The sequence below is a fragment of the Sorex fumeus genome, unplaced genomic scaffold, assembly GCF_029834395.1.
Source record: "Sorex fumeus unplaced genomic scaffold, SorFum_2.1 ptg000006l, whole genome shotgun sequence".
In the NCBI taxonomy this organism is placed as follows: Eukaryota; Metazoa; Chordata; class Mammalia; order Eulipotyphla; family Soricidae; genus Sorex; species Sorex fumeus.
Window position 1 is genome coordinate 10425694 of NW_026606063.1, and position 26179 is coordinate 10451872.

Genomic DNA, 26179 nt, shown 5'->3' on the forward strand with positions numbered 1-26179 from the left:
CCCTTTTCCATGACATTGATTTATTTCAGAAACCAGTTAATCTCATAAGTGTTCCCCAGGTTGACTGCCTTCTTGTGGTATCGTTTATATAATTTCTCCATTTTCTTTGTCCACAGTTAAACTTTATTGGTGCTGTTTCATGGTACTTCCCAGCAGATCCCAAATAATAGTCTGTTTTCAGTGATGAGTGGGCCTAGGCATTTAGTTTCTCAGTAATCTTTCATTTACTGGTTTCATCCGCAGGTGTTTATGGCCTGAAATATTTGATTAGGGGGTGCAAAATGCTGTCCATCCTCCCCTCCCCCCACAATGTTATCATTCCCACCAGTCAGTAATCTATAAAGAATTTCCTCTCATGTACTATTCAGAATTATAACACACTGGAAAGGCACAATAGATGTTTATCAGTTTCAGGACTTGATCACTAGTTTTGTCCAGTAGTATATAGTTAGTGTTGGTTTTTTTTTTTTTTTAAACTTTGCTTTGAAAGTTCTTGGCTTCCGGTTTTTTACTCACTGAGCATGCCACTCAATAAAACGAAGCACCGGCCCAATGGGGTCAGGTCTGTGCTGTAGGGCAGTAAGTGGTGGTAGGAGCTGGGAAGATGGCTCCAAGGGTACACTTTGCCGAAGGGAGCCCTGGCTTTGATCCCTCACCCCAGCATTACGTGGTCCCCAAGCACTGTTGAGAGAATATTCCCCTGATACTTTTGTTTTAGGATCTCTCCAGCTAGTGCTGAGGCCACCAGGGTTATACCCAGAGGTGTTCAGGAAACCATACAGTGCCAGGGATCAGCTCCAAGGCCTAAGACTGGTTAACATGTACTCCAGCCTTGGTACCCAGCTGGACCAATACATCACATCTTAAACACCCATCTGATATACAGTTCTCGCGCTCCGTAATGGACACGTCAGTTCATTCCTGTTGCCTCAGATCAGGCCATCTTTCCTGTGGATTAGGCTAAACTTATTACTAAATCTCAACTTTTTCTGAGGGGGGTAGGGACACAACTGAAAGTAACTGGGGGTGGGAGGCCATGCAGTGGGGGGGACTGAACCCCAGGCTCCCTCATGCAAAACATGCACTTCAGCCACCTATCTCCCCAGCCCCCTAAATCTCTTATTTTGATAACTATTGTAATAAGACATTCACATGGATCAACATCTTTAGGCTATAAAAAGCAGAAAGTGAAGACTTCATTTCTAGCCTCCCAGGTCACACATGCCAGCAGTTAATTGATTTCTTGCCTTTTTTTTTGCGTTTTTTTTTTTGGGGGGGGGGGGGGAGGGTCACACCCAGCAATGCACAAGAGTTACTCCTGGCTCATGCACTCAGGAATCACTCCTGGTGGTGCTCGAGGGACCATATGGGATGTTGGGAATCGAACCTGAGTCGGCCGCGTGCAAGGCAAATGCCCTACCCGCTGTGCTATTGCTCCAGTTAATTGATTTCTTATTGGAGACCCAAGGTATTTCCTGTAGTCACACAAACACGAGTACACACACATCTTGCCCCTTGTGCCAGGGATATGGCTCGGCGCTTGAGCACACATCTTGCATGCATGAAGCCCTTGGTTTGATCCTTGATACCAAAAAAAGAAAGTAATTCACCTTCCCCTCCCCCAGTCAATCACAGCAACTACACAGACCTGCACCCTGGTGGGTCTGAGGGTGGCAGGGGGCTGAGGATGTGGTGGACCACATTTGGCAGTGCTCACGGAAGCATATGGGGTGCCATGGAAGGAACCAGGGTATGCGAGGCAAGCGACTTAATCCCTGTGCCATCTCTGCAACCTGCTTCCTTTAAACTCTGGAGGGCATTTGCCTTGCGCACAGCCAACACAGGTTTGATCCTCGGCATCCCATATGGTCCCTAGAGCATCTCCAGGAGTGATTTCTGAGTGCAGAGCCAGGAGAATCCCCTGGGCACTGCTGGGTGTGACCTAAAAAGCCAAAAAGGAAAAAAAAGAAACAATGTACAGTGGAGATTGTTCCAGATCTACACATAGAGCTCTTCCTCTGGGCATGTGACAGACCCCAAGCACTGGCCCACTCCAAAAATACCTACCTCATTCTGATAACTTAAAGGGCTTCGGCACATGCCTAGAAGTGCTAGCCCCGGCATATAAATACTCTACCCCTGCACCACCAGATGTGGCCCCTAGCCCAGCCAGGAGCGGCTCCCTGAGCACTGCCTTCATTACAGCCAAATCTTGTGCTTGCTCACGTAAGAACAGCACACTCTGCGGCTGTCTTTTAGGCTGCAAAGGGGTATGTGATAGGAATCTCCTGATACTTGTCTTTTTTTGTTTGTTCTGGGTGCCGGGGGATGCTCAGGGGTTACTCCTGGAGGTGTTTGGGGAACCATATGGGATGCAGGTGATTGAACCCTCCTCAGCTGCAGTGCAAGACAAACGCCCTACCGGCTGTCCTACTGCTCCAGCCCCATGCTTGTTTTGGTTTGTTTCCCCATGTTTTCTCTTTTAAAGTGTTTTGTGTAGCCAGGGGAATGTAACAGGAGAAGTTATTTGGAAAGAGAAAGGCTGGTTTACCCTACCCTCCTGTCCCTAACACCCCAAACTCTCCTGCACAGTCTAGCGAACTGCATTTCTCAGTGCCCCGGAGAGAGCCGAAATCAGTTGAGACTCCTTCTCCAACCTCATCCCACCTGGGGGGTGGGGGGAAAGGGCAGAGCTAGACCAGGTTTTGCATATTCCTGGTCCTTGACTCGGCCCCTTGGTCGGTCTCCATCACCGTCCATCCTCCTTGACTTCCCTAGTGGCCGATCTGCGGGGAATCAGCCCCGCTGCGGCGGCCACCGTCATCATCGGGAGGCCGGTGACAAGGCCCGTAGGCGCCTCCGGCCTCTGTCCTCGGCTGGCACCGCGGGTGTGGACTCTCACCTAGGGCCTGGCACCGTCGCCCCCGTGCCAGGGGCCGGCGCGGGGGGGAGGGGGCCGCGGGGAGCGCCGGCGGCCACCGCGCAGGCGTCGTGCGCCCCGGGACACTGCATCTCCCAGCAGGCCCCGCAGCGTGCCCCGCGCCGCGCTGCATTGTGGAGGCGAGAGCGTGCGGGAGGCCGCGGCGGTTCCCCTCCCCCCGCCCCCCCCACCGCGGCGGGCGGCGCGGGGCGCAGCCAGAGCAGCGCGGCTCGGGCGGGGGGCGCGGCGGAGCGCTGGGGCTCGCGGCGGGCCGCTGTCGTCATCAGCCCGCGACCAGACGGGCGGCGCCATCTTCGAACTGGGACTTCCGGAAGGACTTGGGTGCGGGTGAGTGTGCCGCCGCGGGGCGTGCGGGGGGCACCGCCATCGCGCCCGCCCCTCCCGTCTCCGTCGCGGTCGGCTCCGGGGGGAGCCGCTGGCGACTCCGCGCCTCCCTCCCCGCCCCGCACCGCCCGCGGAAGCCGTCGCGCCCGCCACCTCCTGCCCCGCCGAGGCCCCCGAGCATCCCCGAGGTCCGCTGACCGCGGGTCCTGCCCCCCCACCCCCAGCCCCGCCGCCGCCGCCGCCCGCGCGCACGGACGAGGCCCCCCGCAGCCCCGGCGCTGCTCACGTCGCGTCCCCCGGACGGGCGGACCCGGAGTCGTCCTCGGCCGGCCAAGTTCGGGGCTCGCGGCGGCGCGCCCCGGCTGCGAGCGGAAGGTGCGCGCTCGGCCAGGACCCTGGACGGGCCGGCCGGGGGGCGGCCCCCGAGCGGCGCGGGCCCGCGCCCTCCTGCTGGGTGCCAGCCGGGCCCGCGGGAGGCTCGCCTAACCCCGGGGGTTGTGCCCGGCGCGCTGCAACCTCATTGGCGCAGCCCAGGGCCAGTGATGTTTCCCTGCCTGGGCGTCTGGTCCCTCGGCCATTGGGCTGTCTGCTGGGGAGGGCGGGGGTGGCGGCTTCACCCCTCCCCCGGTGACTCGCTTTGTTGAGAGGGCGGGCTGGGGCCACCGCGCACTTTGCCGGGACGAGTCAGTCATCCCGGTGCCGGCGTCGTCTTTCACTAAGTCGGGCACTAACGCGAAGGTTTCCTTGAAAGTTTCAGCGCTGTGGTCGCGATCATAGAGAGGAAACCACGGCTAACAAGGGTTATAGTTCTGTTTGTTTTTTTTTAACGGAAGTTATTAATAGAGTCGGGCAAATAAAGTAGCTTATTTTTTGGTGCCTCTAAGTCATCACCGGTAAGGATGTGTATGGTAAGGAACACTTCTGGAAACGGGAGTATTACACCAAACTCTTGAGGAACCAGGATACAGTGTATTTGACCAAAATGTTGACTTTTGTGTTGTTTTTTTTCCTTCTCGGTTCTGGTGATGGAAAGCAGGGCCTCTCGCTAGCCAGGCGTCTGGCTCTTTCCTTCCAAAACCTTGTAAAGTAACTCCTTCTGGAGCAACAGTGTTACCTGACTTGTTTCATTTAAAGGGATTTCAAGCTGACAGTTTAAGATGCAGTGCAGGTGTAAAAATGTACAACTAGTACACATTTACTGACTTTCCTTGTGCTCAATTTTTCTTTGTGAAAATGAAAATCCCCACTCCCTGCTGCTGCCTTCTGTGAAAAGTGAAGGGTGGGGACCATGGGGACCCTGGTCCTCACACCTGCAAGATAAATGCCCTGCCACTGAGCTCTAGTCCCTACCAGAAAAATTAATCCTTAAATGGGTTTTTGTACTTTGAGAAGTTGGTCATCCAAATCAACAGGGGTAAGTTATTCTACTTACTGCGTACCAGGGTTTGGAATACAATAGTGAGTCAGGCAAGATCACCATCAGATGAAAGGTTCTAGAGAGATGGATGGGAATTAAGATGTATGTTTCTTTGGGGCTGGAGCGATAGCACAGTGGGTAGGGCGTTTGCCTTGTACACGTCTGACCCAGGTTCAATTCCCAGAATCTCATATAGTCCCCTGAGCACCGCCAGGACTAATTTCTGAGTGCAGAGCCAGGAGTAACCCCTGTGCATCGCTAGGTGTGACCCAAAAAGAAAAAGAAAAAAAAAAGTATGTTTCTTATAAGAAAATTTCAGAGGGGTCAAAGGGCTACATATATGTACTATCCCAGACTAGAAAAATTAAAGCAGTTGAGGTGGGAAGGGGATTGTACACTGTTCTCTCCCTCCATGTCCCTCACCTCCCTCCCTCTCCCCTGTCTCTTCTCTCTTTTTTTTTTTCTGTATGTGCAGGGATTTGAACCCAGGAACTCTTGCATTTGAACCATGTGCTCATACACTGAGCTACTTCCCCATACCTTTTGAAGACACAAAGCAGCCATGAAGACTGAGAGATTTAATTCAAAATTTAACAAGTTTAGCAAGAAACAGTATTAAATAAAAACTTTTGGGGAACTGCAGAGTAGAGTGGGTAGTGTGCTCGCCTTGCATGTAACCCACCTGAGTTCACCAGAAGTAACCCATATCCCCTGAGACTCACCAGAAGTAAGCCCTAAGCTTTGCCAGGTGTGACTAAAAACAACAACAACAAAACACAAACTTTTTATTAGCCACACCCAGTGGTATTCAGGGTTTACTCCTGGCTCTGCACATAGGGCCACTCCTGGCAGGGTTCTTCAGACCACATGTGTGCCAGGGATCGAATCCAGGTAAGCCGCATCCAAGGCAAGCACCCTACCTGCTGTACTCTCTCCAGCTCTTAGAAAGATTTTTTTATTATTAGTAAAACACCAAGAGGTACAGTTGTAGACTTACAAACTTTTGTGCTTGGGTTTCAATTATACAATGATCGAGTACCCATCCCTCCATCAGTGCCCATTCTCCACCACCAGTGATCCCAGTAGCCCTCCCCCCATCCCCTCACCCCTACCCTGCCTCTGTGGCAGGGCATTCCCTTTTGCTCTCTCTTTCCTTTAGGGTGTTGTAGTTTGCAATAGAGGTATTGAGTAGCCATCGTGTTCCGTCTATAGTCTACTTTCAGCACGCATCTTGTATCCCGAGTGAGTCCTCCAAACATTCTTTACTTGGTGTTCCCTTTATCTGAGGTGCCTTTTCCCCCAGCATGTGCTGCCGGCTTCCAAGCCATGGAGCAGACCTCCTGGTACTTATCTCAGCTATTTTTGGGTGTTCGACTCCCATTCTGTTACTTTATATTCCCCAGATGAGTGCAGTCTTTCTTAGAAAGAGTTTATAAACAGGTAGATACAAAGGGAAAAAAACCTTCATCACAGATAACTTTACAAATAGGTCAGTCTATTTGCCCTTTGGAAATACGAACAAATTACAGACACACACACTTCATAAGAGATGTGACCAGTATATAAAAAGCAATTGCTAGCCTCAATTACTGCAGAATCCCATCAACGGCCAAGACCCAGAGACTATAAAACCCAGCTCCTGGAAGACATCTTATTATCTCATTCTTACTTGGACAACCTGGCAGGCTACCGAATGTAACCTGCCCACACGGCAGAGTCTGGCAAACTCCCCGTGGCGTACCCAATATGCCAAATACCAGTAACAATGATGGGTCTCATTCTCCGAACCCTGAAAGAGCCTTGAATATGGCACTTTTTAAAATCTCAGGGCTAGGACGAAGGAGACCTTACTGGTGCCTACTCGAGACAATCGACGAACAACAGGCTGATGGTGATCGTGACTGCAGGATGATGCAGATACATTCGGCAGAAAGGAATGTTTGCACCCATCACATTAGCAAAAATTAAAGACTGGCAAGGGTGTGGTAACATGGGTACTGATCTGGGGCGTAGGAGATGGTTCAGGGCTAAGGGGTTCACCTTCCCATACACTCACAAATGGGTATTGATAGAAAGTTAGGAATAGAATTTGGTTTTGCTTTGCTGAGTCATTTTGTAGTATCCCATTTTGAAATGAATAAACCCTTCAGCCCAGTATAGTGATTCCACTTCAAAAAGAAAGGTAATTTCTCCTTAATGAAGAGATAGTACCAAAAGGTGTACAACAGCATTATGATCTATTCATGAAACAGGATGATCTGAATGGATTGTGTTCTCAGCCAGTTGAACTCTCTCTCTGGCCGTAAGTTTTTTACTGTCATAAATTGATTTGTCGTTTTCTGCATATAACTGATATATTGAGTATAACTAACCCATTAAAATGAAGTTGAGGGGCCGGAGCAATAGTACAGCGAGTAAGGTGCTTATTTTGCTCGTGGCTGACCCGGGCTCTATCCCCAGCATCTCATATGGCCCCCTGAGAACCAGCAGGAGTGATTCCTTAGTGCAGAGCCAGGAGTAACCCCTGACCATTGCCAGGTGTTGCCCAAAGGCAACTAAACAAAGTTGAGGACAGGTGTGGCTCCGCGGAAAAGCTCAGACCTTTTTTTTTTCTTTTGCTAGTTAAGAGATAGCTTCATACATGTGACATGAGTGCTCTACTGCTGGGCAAAATCCCTGAGAAAACGGTAGTGCTCAGGAGGACTGGGCATCACTCTTGGGGACACTGGGCCGGCCAGGTCCTAGAGTTGGTGCTGCTTAGGCTCTGCGGTGCTGGGGACCACCAGGCCACCTGCGTGGGGAGGCTGGATGATGGGGGTTCATCAAGGCCGGAAGTTCACAGACACATTTGGCCAGCTGTCACCCTCGGAACCTACTGTAAGTGAACAGTAGAAAGCAGCCCCAGTTCTAGCTGCTGAAGCTACTACTGTACCATCCCACACCCTGCATCATTTCAGTGGACAGTGTTGCCCACTAGAATTTTTTTTTCCCTTTTGGTCTTTGGGCCATGCCCAGCAGTGCCCCAGGGTTGCTTCTGGCTCTGCGCTTGGGAATCATTCATGCTCAGGAGACCGTGTGGGATGCCGGGGGGGGGGGGGGGGGGGGTCAAAGGGCCCTACCCTGCCTGCTGTATCAGCATCCTGGTCCGGCCATTGGGACAAAATGACAGAAATAAAGCTCATAATATTAACAGCATAAAATCTCAGGTAGATGGGATGTGGCCGATAAGGGAGAACTTGGTTCATCAGTGGAGAGTGATTTCTTAAGCCTGATTGAGGCCCTGGTGGTCGCTGGCACTGTAGCTACAGTGATGAGAGTGGGATGTTTGAGCGATTTTGAAGGATGTGATAGTGCAGTAGCTATGGTTTAGCTCTCCTGGGCTCAGAGGAACAAGATTCTTATATGGGGGGGAGACAGGCTGTTGGTCTAGAAGTGGCATTGAGGGAAATTGAGAAGACAGAAGATCCCAATGTGTGCCCTGTGATCAGTGGCATGGGAGAGTGAGCCCTCCCCGCTGGTTCAGGACCTGGGAGCAGAGGCCCGTCTTCTGGTTAGACTCGTCACTTCCGGATCAGAGGTGGCTTGTGGGACCCTTCACCTAGACTGTGGCTTCTCAGTTCAGTAGGTGGCTCTGGCATCGGAGAGCTGTGGGGTCCTGGAGTCAGCACCTGTCCTACGTCTTCCCAGTTTGACAGATACCTGTTCCTAAACTCTCTCATTCATTAGGTCTCGAAATTTCCCTCTGGCCAGATTTGCAAATGCTGCAGTTACCGTTTTCTTTCTTTTTGTTTTGTTTAGATTTTGGGCCACACATGGCAGTGTTCAGGTCTGATACTTGCCTCTGCACTCAGGAGTTACTCCTGACGGTGCTTGGGGGACCAAATGGGATGCCGGGGATTGAACCTGGGTTGGCTGCGTGCAAGGCAAATGCCCTACCTGCTGTACTATCACACAAGTCCCTCTCTTTTTTATTTTTAAGATTTGTGTTTTAGATGACTATGGATGTCTGATAAATCGTGCTTGGGTATAGCAGTGCTGGGAGCCGCTAGGGCCATTTCAGAAGTCCTGAGTAAGGCCTGGATGGTCTCTGGAGGCCGTGTGATGCCAGCGATTGAACTCTGGACCTTGTGCTCCAGACCTTTCGATTGTCACCTGGCCCTGTGTTCCTTTGTTTTAGACAGGTCTTAAGAGCATGAAAAATTTGGCTTGTTATGGGGCTGGAGCAATAGCACAGCAGGTAGGGTGTTTGCCTTGCACGCAGCCGACCTAGGTTCGATTCCCAGCATCCCATAGGGTCTCCTGACCACCGCCAGGAGTAATTCCTGAGTGCATGAACCAGGAGTAACTCCTGTGCATCGCCGGGTGTGACCCAAAGAGCAAAAAAAAAAAAAATTGGCTTGTTATGAAACACACCACCTTTTATCACGTGTGTGTGTGTTTGTTTGTGGTTACCAGGACCCCAGGGTGGCACACTTTTAAGGCATGCCTTCTGTCACTGTGCTCCAGCTCCAGCCTCTTTTTTCAATCTTTTCTCACGGGGCTGGGAAGATAGTACAGGAGTTAAGGCACTTGTCTTGCGTGCAGTGATCCTTGTCACTGCATATGGTCCCTAAGCCCTTCCAGAAGTAATCCCTGAACACAAGAGTCAGGAGTAATCCCTGAGCACAGAACCAGGAGTTAGCCCTAAGCACTGCTGACCCCCAAATCAAAACAAAACCATCTTTTATTGTGTGGTCTTAAAAACAACTTTCTGGCTTCCAAACCTTTTCAAAAGTTTTCATGGTTTCTTAAACTCAGTTGACCATCTCTGGCATAAGGCTTATTGCAATCTTTTCATGCCATAGATGCTCTGTTCGAAAGTTCTTTATCTCGACTTGTCTTTCAGCTAAGTAAATTAGGTCACTTAGGTCTTCAAGTGGATTTTCTTCAGAGTAAGGGTGCCTAAGGTTTTTAGTTCATAGAAGCATGGATATTGAGAGTGGCATTGTGGTTTCCAGAAGATTTTTGACAGTCTGGGCCTCACATGCAAGGGGGGCGTTCTGTATGCTGAGCCACTTGTGAGGCCCACCGCTCTTAGTGATTTTTTCTATTTTCTGCCATCAAGTGTTTCTGACCGCTCTAAGACTGATATATATATATTTTTAATTTGGGGCCACCCCCAGCAATGCCCAGGGCTTCCTTCTGGCCCTCTGCTCAGGAATGGTTCCTGGTGCAGATGGGGACCGGATGGGGACCGGATGGGGTGCTGGGGAGCGAGCCTCGATTGCCCACCATGTGCCAGGCAGACTCCCTCATCTGCTGTTTTTTTCCTGATGATTTTAATATTTTTACTCTAGTCTTGATGATTTGTTACTGGTTTTGATATCCTCACACAAGCCCTGTCCACAGACAGGTCATTTATTTTGGAAAAGCATTCCATTTTTATTTCAGGAAATTTTCTTCTGTTAAATAAGTGTTTTCTGGTTCTGTTTTCCTTTTCTTTAAAGGCATCGATTCTTCTTATTTTCTCCTTCCTCTGCGGGTGGGAGGATGGATCTTTAGCAATGCTCGGGGCCTCTGCCCCTCTCCGTGTGGGGATTGAACCTGGGCCTTCTGCAGGCAAAGCTCATACACAGCCCTTTCCTTGGGCCTGGCTAACCCTGAGCATCAGCTCTGGTTTTTGATTTTGTGCCACATCCAGCAGTGCTTAGGATTTACTCCTGGCTTAGTTGTTCAGGCTCCACTCCTGGGAGGGCTCAGGACACATACATGGGGCCAGGGATGGAACCAGGCCCCTGACTTAGCAAGGCAGGAGCTTCACTTCCATCTTGTCTCTGCAGCCCTGTAGCCCTGTCGCACTGTCCTGTTGTTCGTCGGTTTACTCGAGTGGGCACCAGTAATGTGTCCATTGTGAGACTTGTTACTGTTTTTGGCATATCGAATACGCCACAGGGAGCTTCCCAGGCTCTGCCATGAGGGCAGGATGCTCTCGGTAGCTTGCTGGACTCTCTGAGAGGGATGGAGGAATCGAACCCGGGTCGGCCGCAAATGCCCTACCCGCTGTGCTATCGCTCTAGCCCAGCCCTGTATCACTTGTATTGCTTGTCATCCGGTTGATCTTCTATTTGCTCAAGTGAGCGCCAGTAACAGTCTCCATTTGTTCCTGTCGCGTGCTAGTGTAGCCCAATGGCATCTGCTTTCTCCATGTACATGAAGAGCGTCAAACTGTTTGTTCAGGGTTTTGACAAGTCTGACCCTCGTAGGTGGGCGGCCACGCGTCCTTTTGACGTTCCGTGGAATCCAGTCGATAACAGCTCTAGTCCACCTGTGGTCTCTAAATCGCATTAGAGGTCCAGCCCATCTGATTTTCTTTCTTCCTTTCTTTCCCATCTGATTTTCTATGTCTTGACAAACAAGACAGTCCCTGATTCTTGATTATCAACGGAGGTCAGAACTCTGGATTCCTTCTCTCACTTGAGTGAAATGTGATATTCCAAGCGTAGCTCTTTCGAGGGCTATGAAGAAGAGAATTTTCCCAAGAAAATTTCCCAAGAAGAGAAATTTTCTAAGTTTTAAGTTAAATAAATTGGGACTGGATTTGTAACTCAGCAGTAGTATAGTGTTTGGCTTGTAGTAAGTGTGGTCTGGCCTGGAACGATAGTACAGCCAGTAGGGTGTTTTCTTGGACGCAGCTGACTCGGATTCAAACCCCAGCAAGGGACCCCACAAGGTCCCCTGAGCTGGCCAGAAGTGAAGCCTGAGCACCCCCGGATGAGGCGCATGAATAAAAAATGAGTAGTTTTATTATTTGCTGTCAGTTGCACTTGCATATAAATTCCGTGCCGGGAGACGCCTTGGCTGTGTTCGCTGTCGCTTAACCAGTTCCTGGAACAGGGCCTGCCCTGTCGGCGCGGCGCAGTCAGTGCTGGCGAGGGAGCGAGCGGGCCGGGAGCTGAGGCTTTGGGCCCGGCTGACAGTCAGGGAAGCGAAGACCGGAAAGCAGGAGCCTCCGAGCCGCTGCCAACGGCCTTTGCCCGCTACTCATCTGTATGTCTCTGTATGCAGGGGCAGCCATTTTAGGGGGTGCTGATGGATGCCTGCGGGGTCGGCTATGTTGCCCTGGGGGAGGCCGGCCCCGTGGGGACCGTGACTGTGGTAGACTCTCCCGGACCAGAGGCGCTCAGCCCGCTTGATGTCGAGGCCCCTTCAGAAAGCACCAATGCGGAGGCGTCCATAGCGATGTCTTTCGCTCCCCCTGTGCCCGGATTTGAGGATTCTCTCGAGGAGCGGAGGCTCCCCCCAGAGCTGGAAGGCCTCTCCAGGCTGGACGAGCCAGGTACGTACCGCAGCCTTTTGTCCTCCTGCCTCCCTGTTATATCCTGAAGGGCCGCGTCGCTCTGTCTCTCTCTCACCGCCCGTGTTCGGTGGTCTCTGCTTCCCCCACCCCGGGAGGCCGATGGCGATGGGCAGGCGAAGGAAGGAACCAGGGCCAGGCTGGTCGGTAACAGTTGCCGTTTATTCCGATCTCCTCTCCATCCTCCTCTGATTCGCCTCCTGTTTCTCTCTGGATCCCCCCAGCCCACCCTGACAGCCTAGTTTATATGGAAATCACGTAGGGTGGGGATACAAAGGTGGGATTGGACATTAACAAGTCAACAAAGAGAGGTGAGGGATTCCATTCAGTGTATGTCGCTTTCTTCTTTCCCCAGCTAGTAATCCGCTTAAGTAGTTTTAGTAAATTTACTTAAGACATTTCTAGCAGTGTCATTTTGTATGAGCACAGTAAGAGATATATCAAGCTTAAAGTTTGGTTCTTCCTGAGGACATGTCACTATATATTCCAGACCAAAGTCCCCAGGCCAGGTTACTCTTCCTAACCCCAGCAGTTACCTCTGTTGGGTCATGACAGTTTGTCCAGGACCATGCTTATAGCTGAGTATTGCGGTGCTTTGGCCTGGCCCATTATGATGCCAGGGTAGCTCACCGCTTGCCCTGAGTCCATTCAGTCCCTCGTCGGGACCCTGCTTTTGGGGTGCTGGGCAACTAAGGGCAACTGAGGCTTAAGTCGAGAAAGCAGATGAGAAGGAGTGAATATTATTCGGAGTCAGTTAACGCCCAAGTTACAAAGACATAATATTAACTGCCTTCCTGTGTCCATACAAAAGGGACATTGCTTAAAGTAAACTATGCAAAAGCAATATTCAAGTTCAGTGTCCTTAGAAGGATATAACTTTACAAGTTAACAGAATCTGATTAGGGGAAAAGAGTGATTAACTGGTTGGGGAGGAGAGCACTGAGAAGAGGATACAGATAAACCAGGGCATGGGAGTGACTCCAAAGGGCTTAAACCTCAGCCCCCTGTGGCAAGGGAGAAAGGACATGGGAATGTTATCCTGAAATGTTTAGAGCTATACTCCCAACGCCTCCCTGTGCTGAGAAGGATGCAAGCAGGCTGAGATGCTGACGGACGTGGCACGGCGTCACCTGTGCTGAAGGGGTTTGAGTGCCCGTCCCCTCTCACAGACCCATGTTCTTCCCTGCAGATCTGCCTTCAGAGATGGCACAGGTCTCCAAGCCCAGGGCCTCCAAGCCTGGCCGGAAGCGAGGTGGCAGGCCACGGAGAGGCCCCAAGAGGTCCCAGCAGCCTCCCCCTCCATCGGCCCCGCTGGTTCCTGGCCTCTTAGAACAGCCCAGCCCTCTGCCCACCCCCATGCCTAAGAAGCGCGCCCGGAAGGCCAAGGGAGACATGCTCCTGCTGAAGTTGTCGAAAGACCTGGAACACCCAGAGTCTCCCCTTCCTAAGGGGCCCCCCGAGGACTTCGAGACCCCTGCTGGGGAACGACCCCGCCGAAGGGCTGCCCAAGTGTAAGGATTGCGGGCACGGCTTGGTGGAGGGGGTCGGGGGAGGCCCGGGGGCGGGGGGGCAGGTGCTGAAGAGCTGGAGATGGAGGCGGCGGGTAAGCGGGGCGGGGCCTGGGTCCGGGGCGCCCGAGCCACCTTCCAGCTCCTGCCTCAGCTGCTCTGGCCCCTCCTCACCCTGTCGGTGAGGGGTTTCCCACCGGCCTCCTCCCTGCTCCCGCCTCTCACCGTGCCCGCCGGCTCCAGCAGTTTCCGCTGCTCGGTGTGTGTCCTTCTGTCCTTTCCCTTTGCCCTGCTGGGAGAGTGGACGCGCTTTGGACTTGGCATCCAAGGACCTCCCTCAGGGGTTATGTGACGCCCCTTGGCCAGGTGGTCTCCCTGCCCGGATGTCTGTCGCTCGATCTGCCAGAGGGGAGGGGATGCATCGCTGCCTCCCTGAGCTAGAGCCGGCAGGTGTCCGACGCGGGCTCCGCGAGTGTCCGAGAGGCTCTGACTCTGCCCATCCCACAGGGCACTTCTGTATCTTCAGGAACTGGCCGAAGAGCTCTCCACCACCCTGCCCGCTCCCGTGACCTGTCCCGAGAACCCCACGGTGAGCAGCCCCACCAAGCGGAGGAGAGGCCGGCCGCAGGCAGCCTGTGCTGGGGGAGACGAGGCCACCACCACGCAAGATGAGGACTTCGTCCTCCAGGTGGAGGCTGAAGACGAAGAGGAGAGTGAGGTGCCGAGCGAAAACTCATCTGACCCCGAGCCCACGGTGTCCCGAAGCACCCAACGAGCCTCCTCCTCCGGGGTAACCAGGGGTTAGGAAAGGGAGTGGGGGGAGGGCCGGAAGGGCCATGAGGGCCACGCGGGAGTCGGCAGGCAGCCCTGGTGCGCGCGGTATCGGTGAAGAGAGGCAGGGGGAGGGACAGGCCAGCTGGCTGTGTGCCCCGGGCTCATTCGTTCTTGTGTCAGGGAACAGACAGAAGCCAGCCCTGCTGGAGGGGTCGGCCAGAGGTGTGGGTGCTGCCCCGCATGCTGCCGCCTCCAGTTCAGTCTGCAGCCTCCCATGCTCACGGAGCACCGCCAGGATAAGCTCTGAGCAACCCCCAGAAGGAAAACAGGAAGGAAAACCGACAGGTTGCAGAGATAGCAGAGTGAAGGGTGCTTGCCTGGCACACAACCGATTTGGGTTCAATCCTTGGCACCCCATGTGATCCTCTGATCATGGCCACAATCAGTTTTTGAGTGCAGAGCTATGAGTAACTCCTGAGCACTGCCATCTGTGCTCCAAACCTCCCTTCCAAAAAAAATAGAAATAGCCCTGCCTTGCTGTGGGTAAAGGCTCCCGAGAGCCACACAGGCGAAGCCCAGGGGACACCGCAGTGCTGGGTATCACCAGACTGGCTGCATGCAAGGCTTGTTTCTTAACCCCGTTCTATCTTATTTTACCTCTTAAGGTAAATATTTTGATGCAGCTTTTTTTTTTCTTTCAAGATTTATTTATGAGTCTCTGAAGCAAGGTTGATAGTGGAGCTTACATGGTGGCACTGGAGTTAGTTCATGGGGTGACTGCCAGTGCTTCCAAGAGTATTGGGGAGTGAGGGGAGGCAGCCCACCCCCACTCTGAAAAAGCATGGAGATTTCAATCACAAAACTCACATACCAGACTTTTTAGCAGATTATATCTTGGTGAGGTTTGTCCTGAGACAGTGGAGTCAGGCTGGGGGTATGGTAGCGATTTTGGATTGTGGAAGCAAGCGGCTGCTGGGGGCTCTGCTTGGGTGGGCTCCAGGCTAACCTACTCCCCTCCAATTTACCCCAGTCTGTTCCACTATGCACGGGTCTGAGATTAATTGTGCCTTTTGATCTCTTTTGAGATTTTTCTTTCATTTTTGGGTCATACCCGGCAATGCACAGGGGTTACTCCTGGCTCTGTGCTCAGCAATTACCCCTGGCGGTGCTCAGGGGACCATATGGGATGTGGGATGCTGGGAATCGAACCTGGGTCTGCCGCGTGCAAGGCAAACACCCTACCCGCTGTGCTATTGCTCCAGCCCCTCTTTTGAGATTTTTTTATGGGTCTCTGAAATAAGGCCAATAAATGAGCTGGTGTAGCTGAATAGAGGTGGTTTGTGGGCCTGGCTCCCACATACCTAGCTTTTGGCTGTTTAATTTCTCGGTCAACTTGGTCCCAAGTTGTTGGGGTCCCGCCAAAAGCACAGCAGTAATTTTGGGGTATCAGGAAGCCTGAAGGCACTACCAGGCAGGCTGCTGATGTACTCACCCCGCAGGTACAGGTTGACTTGCTGGCAGCACCATGCCCCCTTGGTGTATGTAACATTTTAAAAAGTTAAAGTGATTACAACAAATCTTTTGTGAACAAAAATACCTAAATTTTTAGGTTCATAGTTGCACGGTAAAGGCCTGGGTACAATCCCTGGCATCTCATGGTCCCCTGAGCACTGCTGGGAGCAGCCCCTGAGTATAGAGCCTTTGTGTTTCAACCCACAAGTACAGTGTCCACATTTTTAAAAAAGTTTATTACTTTGTTGTTTTTCGGTCACACCCAACTGTGCTCAGGAATCACTCTTGGCAGTGTTTTTGAGCCATATGGGATGCCAGGGATCGAATCTGTCAGCCATATGCAAGTCTGACCTTACCCACTGTATTATCGCTTCAGCCCCCCAACATCCCTCCAACATTTTAAGTAAGGACAGGACCGCTATGACTTTTCTTCTCGCCTAAGGCTCTAACACAGCTCATCATTGCCTTGGTAAGAATTTAGGATTTGTAGAGAAGTTGAAACTGGATCAAGTCTCAATTTACAGAGCTGTCCGAGTAAGTGGTCGTCTAAACTAAGGACATGGGAGCAGATGATCAGGAATATGTTGAGTGTTGAGATGAGAAAGGGGCTCTGGGGGACAGAGGGCGTGCGAAGGCATATTAGGCGACAGGAAGAAGGAGCATCCACAGGTCAGGAGTTTTAAGAAGCAGAAGGGAGTCCCCCTGAGTCAGAGGCCTTGGTGGCATCAGGGAAGATGCCAAGGAAGCAGGTAGCAGGCTTTTCAGTTTCGATGCAGGAGCAAAAGGCACAGAAGTCATCGTAAGGGTTGAAATAGAAGACTTTCTAGCTGAAGATTTCCAGAGGGGACATAGCCAAGAACAGCCCAGCAGGGCCAGAGAGATAGCACAGGAGAAAAGGTGCTCACTGGCTTGATTCCTGGCACCACAGGGTGAGCCTTGAGCACAGAGCCAGGAGTAAGCCCTAAGTACCACCGGCTGTGGCCCCAAGACCAAAAACAGAAAGGGAGGAAGAAAAGTGGGAAGCTAAGAAGGCCGTGTCCTGGCAGGTGTGTTCCGCTTCTAATAATCTTCCCCGTCTGCCCCTCAGAAGCAGAAGCCGCACTGCCGGGGCGTGGCCCCCAACGGCTTACCGAACCACATCATGGCTCCAGTTTGGAAATGTCTCCATCTCACCAAAGATCTGTAAGTCTGGGAACAGGGCCTGGGGTGAACGGGGGCTGGGGGGCACTATGAACCCTCCATGAGTGTGGCCCCGGGAAGGAGGAAGGCACCCGGAAGGCAGACAGTGAGGCTGTTCCCGAGCACTGTTCCACGGCACAGCTCCGCAGTGGTGCTGTCCACAGGTGCCCTCTCAGGTTAAGTTCATGAAAATTAAAGAGGACTGGAGAGAGAACAGTGGGTCAGGCACCTGCCTTGAAGCCCTTATGGTCCTTCCCCAACCCCCCAGGAGTGAGTGCTGACTGCAGAGACAGGAGTGCTCCCGAGCATCACTGGGCATCACTGTATCACTGTCATCCCATTGTTCATCGATTTACTCGAGCAGGCGCCCGTAAGGAGAGGCTGCTAAACTCTCAGGACTGGGACGAATAGAGATGTTACTGGCGCCGACTCGAGTCATCACTGGGTGTGACCCCAAAACAAACAAAGATTTAAGAAAAAAAATTAAAGAGAGCCAGAGGGAGGGTTCAAAGGGCTGGCTTTACATGCTGGAGCCTTGAATAAGGTTCTCGAAGCACAGCTTGGGAGTGGTCGGAGGAATAAAATGACAAGACCACGCTGACATCCACGTTACACTGGTCACGTCTGAAGTGTTGTCTTGAGTATTGGACAGCACAGATGGAAACTCACGCCCCTAGCCACTGAGAGTGTCTGCGTGGCACTGCGCGAGATTTCGCCCTCACGAAGGCTGCTTGTTCCTCTAGCCGAGAGCAGAAGCATTCCTACTGGGAGTTTGCAGAATGGATCCCGTTAGCCTGGAAGTGGCACTTACTGTCCGAACTGTAAGTCCGAGAGCGGGCTCTGAAGGGCGGGCTGGCAGCGCCCCGGGCCGAGTGAACCGCCTCAGGTCCAAGCTCTTCTTTCCCTTCCCCAGCGAGGCGGCCCCCTACCTCCCCCAGGAGGAGAAGTCGCCGCTCTTCTCTGTCCAGCGCGAAGGGCTTCCTGAGGATGGCACCCTCTACCGGATAAACAGGTGACGCCGCGTCTCTGCTGCCTCCCTTGGGGTTGGCGGAGGCAGAGAGAGGAAAAATGAACGGTAGATTAGCCTTGTCCTTCCCCGGCACAGATCCCTGTGGTGGGAGCGCCTTCCAGTCTGCAGTGCCCATGACCCATGGCCCAGACTAGAGGACACTAAGGAGCGTGAGGGTCAGAGCAGAGTCAGGGGCATGGTGACGAGATGGGCCCAGACAGCCCAGCCAGCTCCTGCACGCACAGCCTGTCAGCTCTGCAGGTCTGGAGGAGGCACGATGTGGCTGAGGATCGTGTCCCCCCGGCTCTCCTGAGGGTCTGACCCTTGCTTAGGTCATTCCTGACAAGCTCAGGCCGAGCTCCCCCTCTGTCTTTGTTACCTTTTTCTTTTTTCTAAATAGTGTGTTTAGAGGGCTGGAGCGATTAGCACAGCGGGTAGGGCATTTGCCTTCCACGCGGCCGACCCGGGTTTGATTCCTCCATCCCTCTTGGAGAGTCTGGCAAGCTATTGAGACTATCCCGCCTGCATGGCAGAGCCTGGCAGGCTCCCCATGGCGTATTGAATATGCCAAAAACAGTAACAACAAGTCTCACCATGGAGACGTTACTGGTGCCTGCTCCAGCAAATCGAACAGGAGGACAGTGCTACAGTGTGTTTAGAGCAGTGTAAGGATCAGCAGAGTTGGGCCCCAGGGGAAGGAAAAGGGATGTCCCACATAACCCTCGGATACGCACACCCTCCCCCCACCCCACCGCTCAGCACCCCGGGCATTGCACGGCAGTCACGACCCCAGAACCTGCATTAACCCGTCATTGTCACACAAAGGCCATGGTCTACTTTGGGGTCACTCTTGGTGGTGTACGTGCCGTAAGTCCAGACAAACATACACTGACATGAGTCCACCACTGGAGCGTCACAGGGAGTGGCGTCATTGCCCTGAAAACGCTCTGCGCTCTGCTTCATTCCTTCCTTCCCCACCCCCACCTTCCTGGTTCCTCTCTGTCGTCCCGCCTTCTCTAGACGTCACACAGTTGGGGGTCACAGTCTGCGGCCTTCTCACGTGGGCTGCACAGCTGCCTTACACATGCTCAGCTTCCTCCAGGTCTTGTCAGGACTCAGAAACTCATTTGGCTCTCAGACTGGATAGTGTCCCTGGCCTGGACACCCACCGTCTGTGGGTAGCATCCCTGGCCTGGGCATCTCCGTCTGTGGATAGTGTCCCTGGCCTGGATATGCCCCATCTGTGGATATCGTCCCTGGCCTGGGCATCTCCGTCTGTGGATAGTGTCCCTGGCCTGGGCATCTCCGTCTGTGGATAGCGTCTCTGGCCAGGAAATCCCCCGTTTGTCCGTTTCCCTGCTGCCGCCCTCTCTGCCTTCACGGAGTTCTTCCTTCATGCCACGGTTGTCTCGCCTCCAGATTCAGCTCCATCACAGCACACCCCGAGCGCTGGGATCTGTCCTTCTTCACGGGGGGCCCGCTCTGGGCGCTGGACTGGTGCCCGGTGCCGGAGGGGGCCGTCGCCTCGCAGTACGTGGCCCTTTTCTCCAGCCCCGACATGAATGAGACGCACCCTCTGAGCCAGCTCCATTCCGGCCCTGGGCTGCTTCAGTTCTGGGGCCTGGGGACCCTGCAGCAGGAGAGCTGGTGAGGTGGGGCTGGGACACTGGCCGGGCGAGGGAGGAGGCGGGGTTAGGAGGCAGCGCGGGTGGAGGACGGGGCGCCCAGGGTCTCGCCCCCCTTCGCCCATTCTCCCCCGTGTGCTCGTTCTCCTCAGCGCTGGCAACAGGGCCCACTTCGTCTATGGGATTGCTTGTGACAACGGCTGCATCTGGGACCTCAAGTTCTGCCCCAGCGGGGCCTGGGAACTCCCGAGCACCCCTCGGAAGGTACCTCGCGTTGATCTCGGGTGTCCCCAGAACCAGGGCCCAGATTCCTGGCTGTTCCGTGAACTGAGGACGGGTGATGGGAGCGTGGCTTTGCCCCGCGCCTCTCAAGCTTCCGAGGGGCCCGTGGTGGCGGGGCCCAGCCCGGCTCTGGTCTCATCCTCCAGGCTCCGCTACTGCCCCGTCTGGGCCTCCTGGCTCTGGCCTGCTCTGACGGGAAGGTGCTGCTCTTCAGTCTCCCGCACCCCGAGGCCCTGCTGGCTCTGCAGCCTCCAGGTGAGACGCGCAGCCGGGGGCGGGGGCGGCGGGGCCTGCCCAGCTCCCCAGACTCTCCCGAGCCCCATCTCCACCGACTCAGCCATTCTCCCGCTCTGACATCACGCTTTGTCCTTGAAAGTGTGTGCTGCAGGCCCGGGGCCCCTTCTTTCCGCTCTTCCCCCCACCCCCGCCCGCCCGCTGCCCGAGGGGCCCTCTCCCTGGACCCCCGGTCCCGTTCTTGCCCACACAGAAGCATGTAGACAGTCTCTACTGGAGAGAGGGAGAGAGGAGAAAGCGGGGAGGGGGGAGGCGGGCGGGGTCCCAAAGGACCGTGGCCAGCAGGTGGGCGCAGAGGAAGGTTGAGCTTGTGGGACCGGGAAGTAGAACTGGTGCGTGTTAATGTGCAGATCTGAGTGTTACCCAGAAGGGAGAGAAAATTATGGAGCGTGCAGGCAAGGGGAAGGCTGTCCAGGGAGCAGAGAGAGAGCAGTGGCGGGTCGGTGCGGCCGGACGGGGTGGCGCCACTCCTGGGACAGGTATCTGGAGGGGGCCGAGAGTCAGGGTGCAGAGAAAGGGCAGAGTCCCCTGGCCGTCGCCTCCTCAGGAGCCCAGTCCTCTGTTCTCTTCCCCACAGATGCCATGAAGCCCGCCATCTATAAGGTGAGTGAGGAGCCTGCCTCGGCGAGGCCAGCCCTCCCCCCGTCGCCTGTCGTCCCCCTAACCCTGCCTCCTTGTCGCTGCAGGTTCAGTGTGTGGCCACCCTCCAGGTGGGCTCCATGCAAGCCACCGACCCCTCTGAGTGTGGGCAGTGCCTGAGCCTGGCCTGGATGCCCACCCGGCCCCATCACCACCTGGCGGCTGGATACTATAACGGTAATGAAGCAGAGCCGAGCGTGGGGGCCAGTGCTCTCGGGACTTCTGTGTGCTTGCCTCTGGGTGACTGTCTTTGGGGGTTGGTCGGTCGGTTGGTTTTGAATCTGGGCATGACAGGGAGATAGATATTCAAGCAATGTAGGAAGAAGAAAAAAGCCGCTAGAATTGTTTTCTGACTCGCTCAGGGATAACCCCTGGTAGTGCTCGGGATCAAATTCAGGTTGCCTCTGCAGAGCAAACACTTTCCCTGCTGTACAACCTCGCCAGCCTTTCCCCCACTGCCCCCACCCCACTGTCAGTAGGCTTTTTTTTTCCTTTTTGGGTTCACACCCCATGATGCACAGGGGTTACTCCTGGCTCTGCACTCAGGAATTACTGCTGGTGGTGCTCAGGGGACCGTATGGGATGCTGGGGATGGAACCCGGGTCGACTGCGTGCAAGGCAAATGCCCTACCTGCTGTGCTATCACTCCAGCCCCAACTGTCATTAGTTTTAAAATTTTGTTTGGGGGCCATATCCAGCAATGCTCAGGGCTTACTCCTGGCTCTGCACTCAGGGATTCCTGGCATATGGGATATTGGAGTTTGAATCTGGGTTGGCCACATGCGCATGCAAGGCAAATACCCTACCCACTGTGCTTTTGTTCCGAGCCCAAAAGCCTTATGGGCTCTTCAACTTTACTAAAAGAGGATTGGCTGTATTTTGCCTTTGGGCTATAGTTTTCCCAGGTGGAGAATTTACACTGTCAAAGGATCCATTTTTATTTAGTGGAGTCGGGGCTGATGGGTGCATTCAGTCTTCCTCTCAGCGATTACCTGTTGATGAGAATTAGAGCTACAATATCAGGTTAAGTCTTTAAATGATGGCAGGCATGTTCTCCCGAGCTACTCAGGATCCCTATTCCCATCCTCAGCGGTCAGACCCGAGGGTGGAAGACAAAGACAGGAACCCAGAGGAAGAGACTAGAGCACAGAGGAAAGAATCTGCTTTTAATAGCAACACATTCTGTCCCTGTCTCAGGCATGGTGGTTTTCTGGAACCTTCCCACTAACTCGCCTCTGCAGCGGATCCGACTGTCCGACGGCTCCTTGAAACTCTACCCCTTCCAGTGTATCCTCGCTCACGACCAGGCCGTGCGCACCCTTCAGTGGTGCAAAGCAAACAGGTATAGCCAGGACCGTTGTGGCGGGAAGTCTGGGGCCGGGGGCTCTCTCAGACCCGTTTCAGTTCCATGTTTGCCCTCCCATCTTTCCACAGCCACTTCCTAGTCTCTGCGGGGAGTGACCGGAAAATCAAGTTCTGGGACCTTCGGCGACCTTATGAACCCATAAACTCTATCAAGCGATTCTTGAGTACAGAGCTGGCCTGGCTGCTCCCCTACAATGGTGTCACCGTGGCTCAGGACAACTGCTATGCCTCGTACGGCAGGATGGCGAGCCGAGGAGCCCTGGGCACAGGCCCACGGGCTGGGGGCATAGAGTGCCAGGCTGCTGTCGGGAGGGGAGGGAGGATCATGTCACTGAGGTAGTGCGGAGTCCAGGAGCTGAGAAGAACCTGCGGAAAAGGGGGATTTGACCTTTTCTTTCTCTTACAGGTATGGACTCTGTGGGATTCACTATATTGACGCTGGTTACCTTGGCTTCAAGGCCTACTTCACTGCTCCTCGGAAAGGCACCGTCTGGGTGAGTCTCTCTTCCCCTCATTCCCCGGAAACGACTCCCCTTCCCTCCTGGGGTTGGTCAAGGAGAAGCGGTTGTTTTGAGTACAAGGACAGATGGGTGTGTGATCACTATCATGAGGGACACGTGTGTCAGTGTGTCTCTGTCATCCTAAGACTCTACAGTTCTGTGTGTGTGTGTGTGTGTGTGTGTGTGTGTGTGTGTCTTTGGTCCTGAGATTCTACAGCTGTGGTTTATGCATACAAGAGCTGGTAACTGTTGCCAGCTCGCAGACTGAACGTGAGTGACTGAACGAATGAAGGAAACCTATCTTTTCCTATTAGAGTCTTTCCGGATCTGACTGGCTGGGGACAGTTGCAGCAGGAGATATTTCTGGGGAACTCATCGCAGCCATATTGCCTGATATGGCGCTGAACCCAATAAATGTCAAGCGACCTGCGGAACGAAGATTCGTACGTATATGACTCTCTAATGGCAGCTGTTGGGTCCTGAGCCACGTGGCCTCCCAGATTAGGATTGTAATTTAGTAGCAGTGTAGAAATTCGTTTCAGGTATCTCAGCCCTAGTTTTTAATCCCTGAGAGTCTTGGCATCTCCATAATCTTCCTAGCCTGTGTACCTGAGTATGTGTTTAAACGCATGCCTTTCCCCCATCCAAAAGGCAGTTCTCTCTCTGCGTCTTGTCTTTGGCGGTGTAGAGTCTGACCATCTGGTCTCCTTTCCAGCCTGTTTATAAAGCGGACCTGATGCCTTACCAGGACAGGCATGAAGATGAAGACCACTCGAACTCAGCCGGGGCCCCCAACCCTCCTCCCAAGGCTCGAACCTACGCTGAAACCGTGAACCATCACTACTTGCTCTTTCAGGATACAGACTTGGTAAATTGGGGCCAGGAGAATGGGTGTGACATTAGAAAACATGGTACAGGAGAGCTCGTCGGGCGTTCCCAGACAAAGATTCCAGGTTAAGAGGCTGCTCCCCCTCTCTCGCGACCCCTCCCCAGGGCTCCTTCCACGACCTGCTCCGCCGGGAGCCCATACTGCGCATGCAGGAGGGAGAGGGGCACTCGCAGCTCTGCCTGGACAGGCTGCAGCTGGAGGCTGTTCACAAGGTAAGTGCCGTCTCCCCCACCCAGGGCTGCTCAGGCCAGGCGGCCTCATCCCCGAGCCTGGCTTCTTAAACTGGCCGTGACCCCCTCTGGGGTCGTGTAACTAGGTGTGGGGTTGCCAAAATAGAAAAAAGAATTGGTTTGAAAATAAAAATGTCTTGATGATTTATTATCAGTCAGTGTTTGATCTCTATATCTGTTTCGTACACCTGTGTACCCGGGACCACATAACAATTTCTCCAGCCGAAAAGGCGTTGTGAGTGGGAAAGGTTTAAGAAGCGGCTTAAAAACGTTTTCTGGAGTGTGTTGTCCGTTCCTGCCCCTCACCCGCCCCGGCCCTGTCCGCTCCTGCCGGGTCTCGCTGCTCCCCTGGCAGCGCCGACTCGTCCTAGTTCACCAACCGTGAGCCTCTCTCGTTTTCTCTCCACAGGTACGTTTCAGCCCAAACCTGGATTCCTATGGCTGGCTGGTGTCGGGGGGGCAGTCGGGGCTGGTCCGAATCCATTTTGTCCGTGGACTCACCTCCCCGCTGGGCCACCGTATGCAGCTCGAGAGCCGAGCCCATTTCAGTGCTATGTTCCAGCCATCCTCCCCGACCGAGGGGCCCGACTTCTCCCCGGCCAGCCATCCCCTTCTGCCCAGTCCCTAGTCAGGCCCACACGGGACCTCGGAATGAAGTCGGCCGAGAAACAGAGCCATAGGCAGGGCCCGCCCGGACAGTGCTGCTGCCAGCCTGGACCGTTAGCCCTGCCTCCCCAGGACTCGGCAGACCCCTCTCGCCCACAGACTGGGTCATCACAGCCTCCTGCAGGCGGAGGGCTCTCCCTCCTCAGCCTCCCAGGCTCCCGCCGCGGGCCTGGGAGCGGAATTGCTCATATTGAGCACTTGGAAGTAGCAAAGCGAAGTAAAGGGATGGGTGTTCCCAACCACACGTGACTGGGCGTTTGGAGAACTGGAAACGGCATCCGCGTGAAGGCGCCCTGACCCCAGGATCCACGGTTCCGTTCCGGCCTCCCCAGACCTCCTTTTTATAGTTACCCCCACACAGGCCCGTGGCGAGGGGTCAGTCATCCGTTGGACAGAAGCGGCGCCTTCAGCCGAGCGACACCACAAACACCCTAGCAGTCCATCAGTGGCTCAGATCTTACTTGCCCCTGCTCAAAACTGTGCGGTCACTGGTCAGCTGACCCTACTTGAATAGTTCTAGCCGGTCACGTTTCGAAACTTCCTTTGTATCAAGTCAGAGTATACCTCTATAATTTTACCATGGGTGTTGTTAGCAAACCTAGTCATTCTTGTGATTGCCCTTTTTAAGTATTTAACAATAGCTATCATGTGTTTCCCAAGTTTTCTGTAGATTAAACATCTTCAGTTACTTAACCTTCTCACACACGCGTGCATGATTTTTGATGTGTCAGGGGACTGTCACATTGTGGCTTAAACGTGTTAGCTACTTTGTTTCACTCTGTAGGAGGGGTTTCCCAGCAGCCCAGGAAGGCACTGTAATGCCTGATCTTGTTAGAGTTTTCTTCAGGGTGCAGCCCTGAAGCCTGCTAAGCAGACACATGTGGCACTGAGAAACAGGCAGACCACAGCCTGGAATGGATAGAACCATCTGGACTGGGGGAGGGGCCTTCCTAGAACTCTGCCCTCTGGCATTCTAGACTGATTGGGCAAATACCTAACAACCGCCTCCTGCCTCTTCAGAGTATGGAATTGATCAAACATCAGAAACTCCTTATGAATAAAGGAATTGAGGGTTGGAAGCCTAGCACTGCAGTAGCTAACTGATCTTGCATGGCTGAGGCTCCATCCGCAGCACCTCAAAAATAGGGAGTGGAACCATAGTGCAGAGGGTAGGGTACTTGTCTTGCACCTGGCCGACTCGGGTTCAATTCCCAGCACTCTATATGGTCCCCCAGGTACGCCAGGAGTGATTCCTGAGTGCAGAGCCAAGATTAAGCCCTGAGCACCACTAGGTGTGGCCCCAAAACCACACACATACAGACACACACACACACACACACACACACACACACACACACTCAACCTTACTCTTTCTCCTTTGTGTTCCCATCAGGGAAGGAAGAAAAAACAAGAACTAGAAAGCAGTTGTTCTATTTCATATACTTGGTATATATTAATCTAGTGAGGTCCTCTGCCAAAATTGACCAAGTAAAAGATTCTGAACGAGGCTGAGAATATAGGAGGTGAGGGACTTGGCCTTGCAAGAGGCCACTTCAGCTGCAATCCTGGTTCAATTCCCAGCACCACGTGTGTTGCCCACACACTGCCAGGGATCACTGTAGAGCACAGAGCCAGGAACAGCCCCTGCACTGGACGAGGGAACAACCCCTTCTCTCCAGCATATAAAATGTC

At 53.7% G+C, this 26179-nt stretch overlaps 1 protein-coding gene across 1 annotated transcript; it reads left to right on the top strand.

The window, feature by feature from the left end:
- Positions 1 to 3142: 3142 nt before the first annotated feature.
- GTF3C2 (general transcription factor IIIC subunit 2) lies at positions 3143 to 24471 on the top strand. Its single transcript, XM_056123388.1, has 19 exons — positions 3143 to 3268; positions 11727 to 11997; positions 13205 to 13526; positions 14031 to 14313; positions 16897 to 16991; positions 17732 to 17809; positions 17902 to 18000; positions 19417 to 19644; positions 19775 to 19886; positions 20051 to 20159; positions 20776 to 20801; positions 20885 to 21014; positions 22035 to 22179; positions 22272 to 22433; positions 22609 to 22696; positions 23017 to 23145; positions 23418 to 23570; positions 23696 to 23803; positions 24231 to 24471. The coding sequence occupies exons 2-19, from the start codon at positions 11751 to 11753 to the stop codon at positions 24447 to 24449; spliced, it is 2733 nt and encodes a 910-aa protein (XP_055979363.1). The 5' UTR covers positions 3143 to 3268; positions 11727 to 11750; the 3' UTR covers positions 24450 to 24471.
- Positions 24472 to 26179: the final 1708 nt, after the last annotated feature.

Bases quoted from the DNA above. Each gene is read 5' to 3' on its own strand.
- GTF3C2 (XM_056123388.1), top strand. From the start codon at position 11,751: ATGGATGCCTGCGGGGTCGGCTATGTTGCCCTGGGGGAGGCCGGCCCC. The intron at 19,887-20,050 runs GTACCTCGCGTT...CTCATCCTCCAG, and splicing joins TCCCGAGCACCCCTCGGAAG to GCTCCGCTACTGCCCCGTCT. The intron at 23,571-23,695 runs GTAAATTGGGGC...ACCCCTCCCCAG, and splicing joins TCTTTCAGGATACAGACTTG to GGCTCCTTCCACGACCTGCT.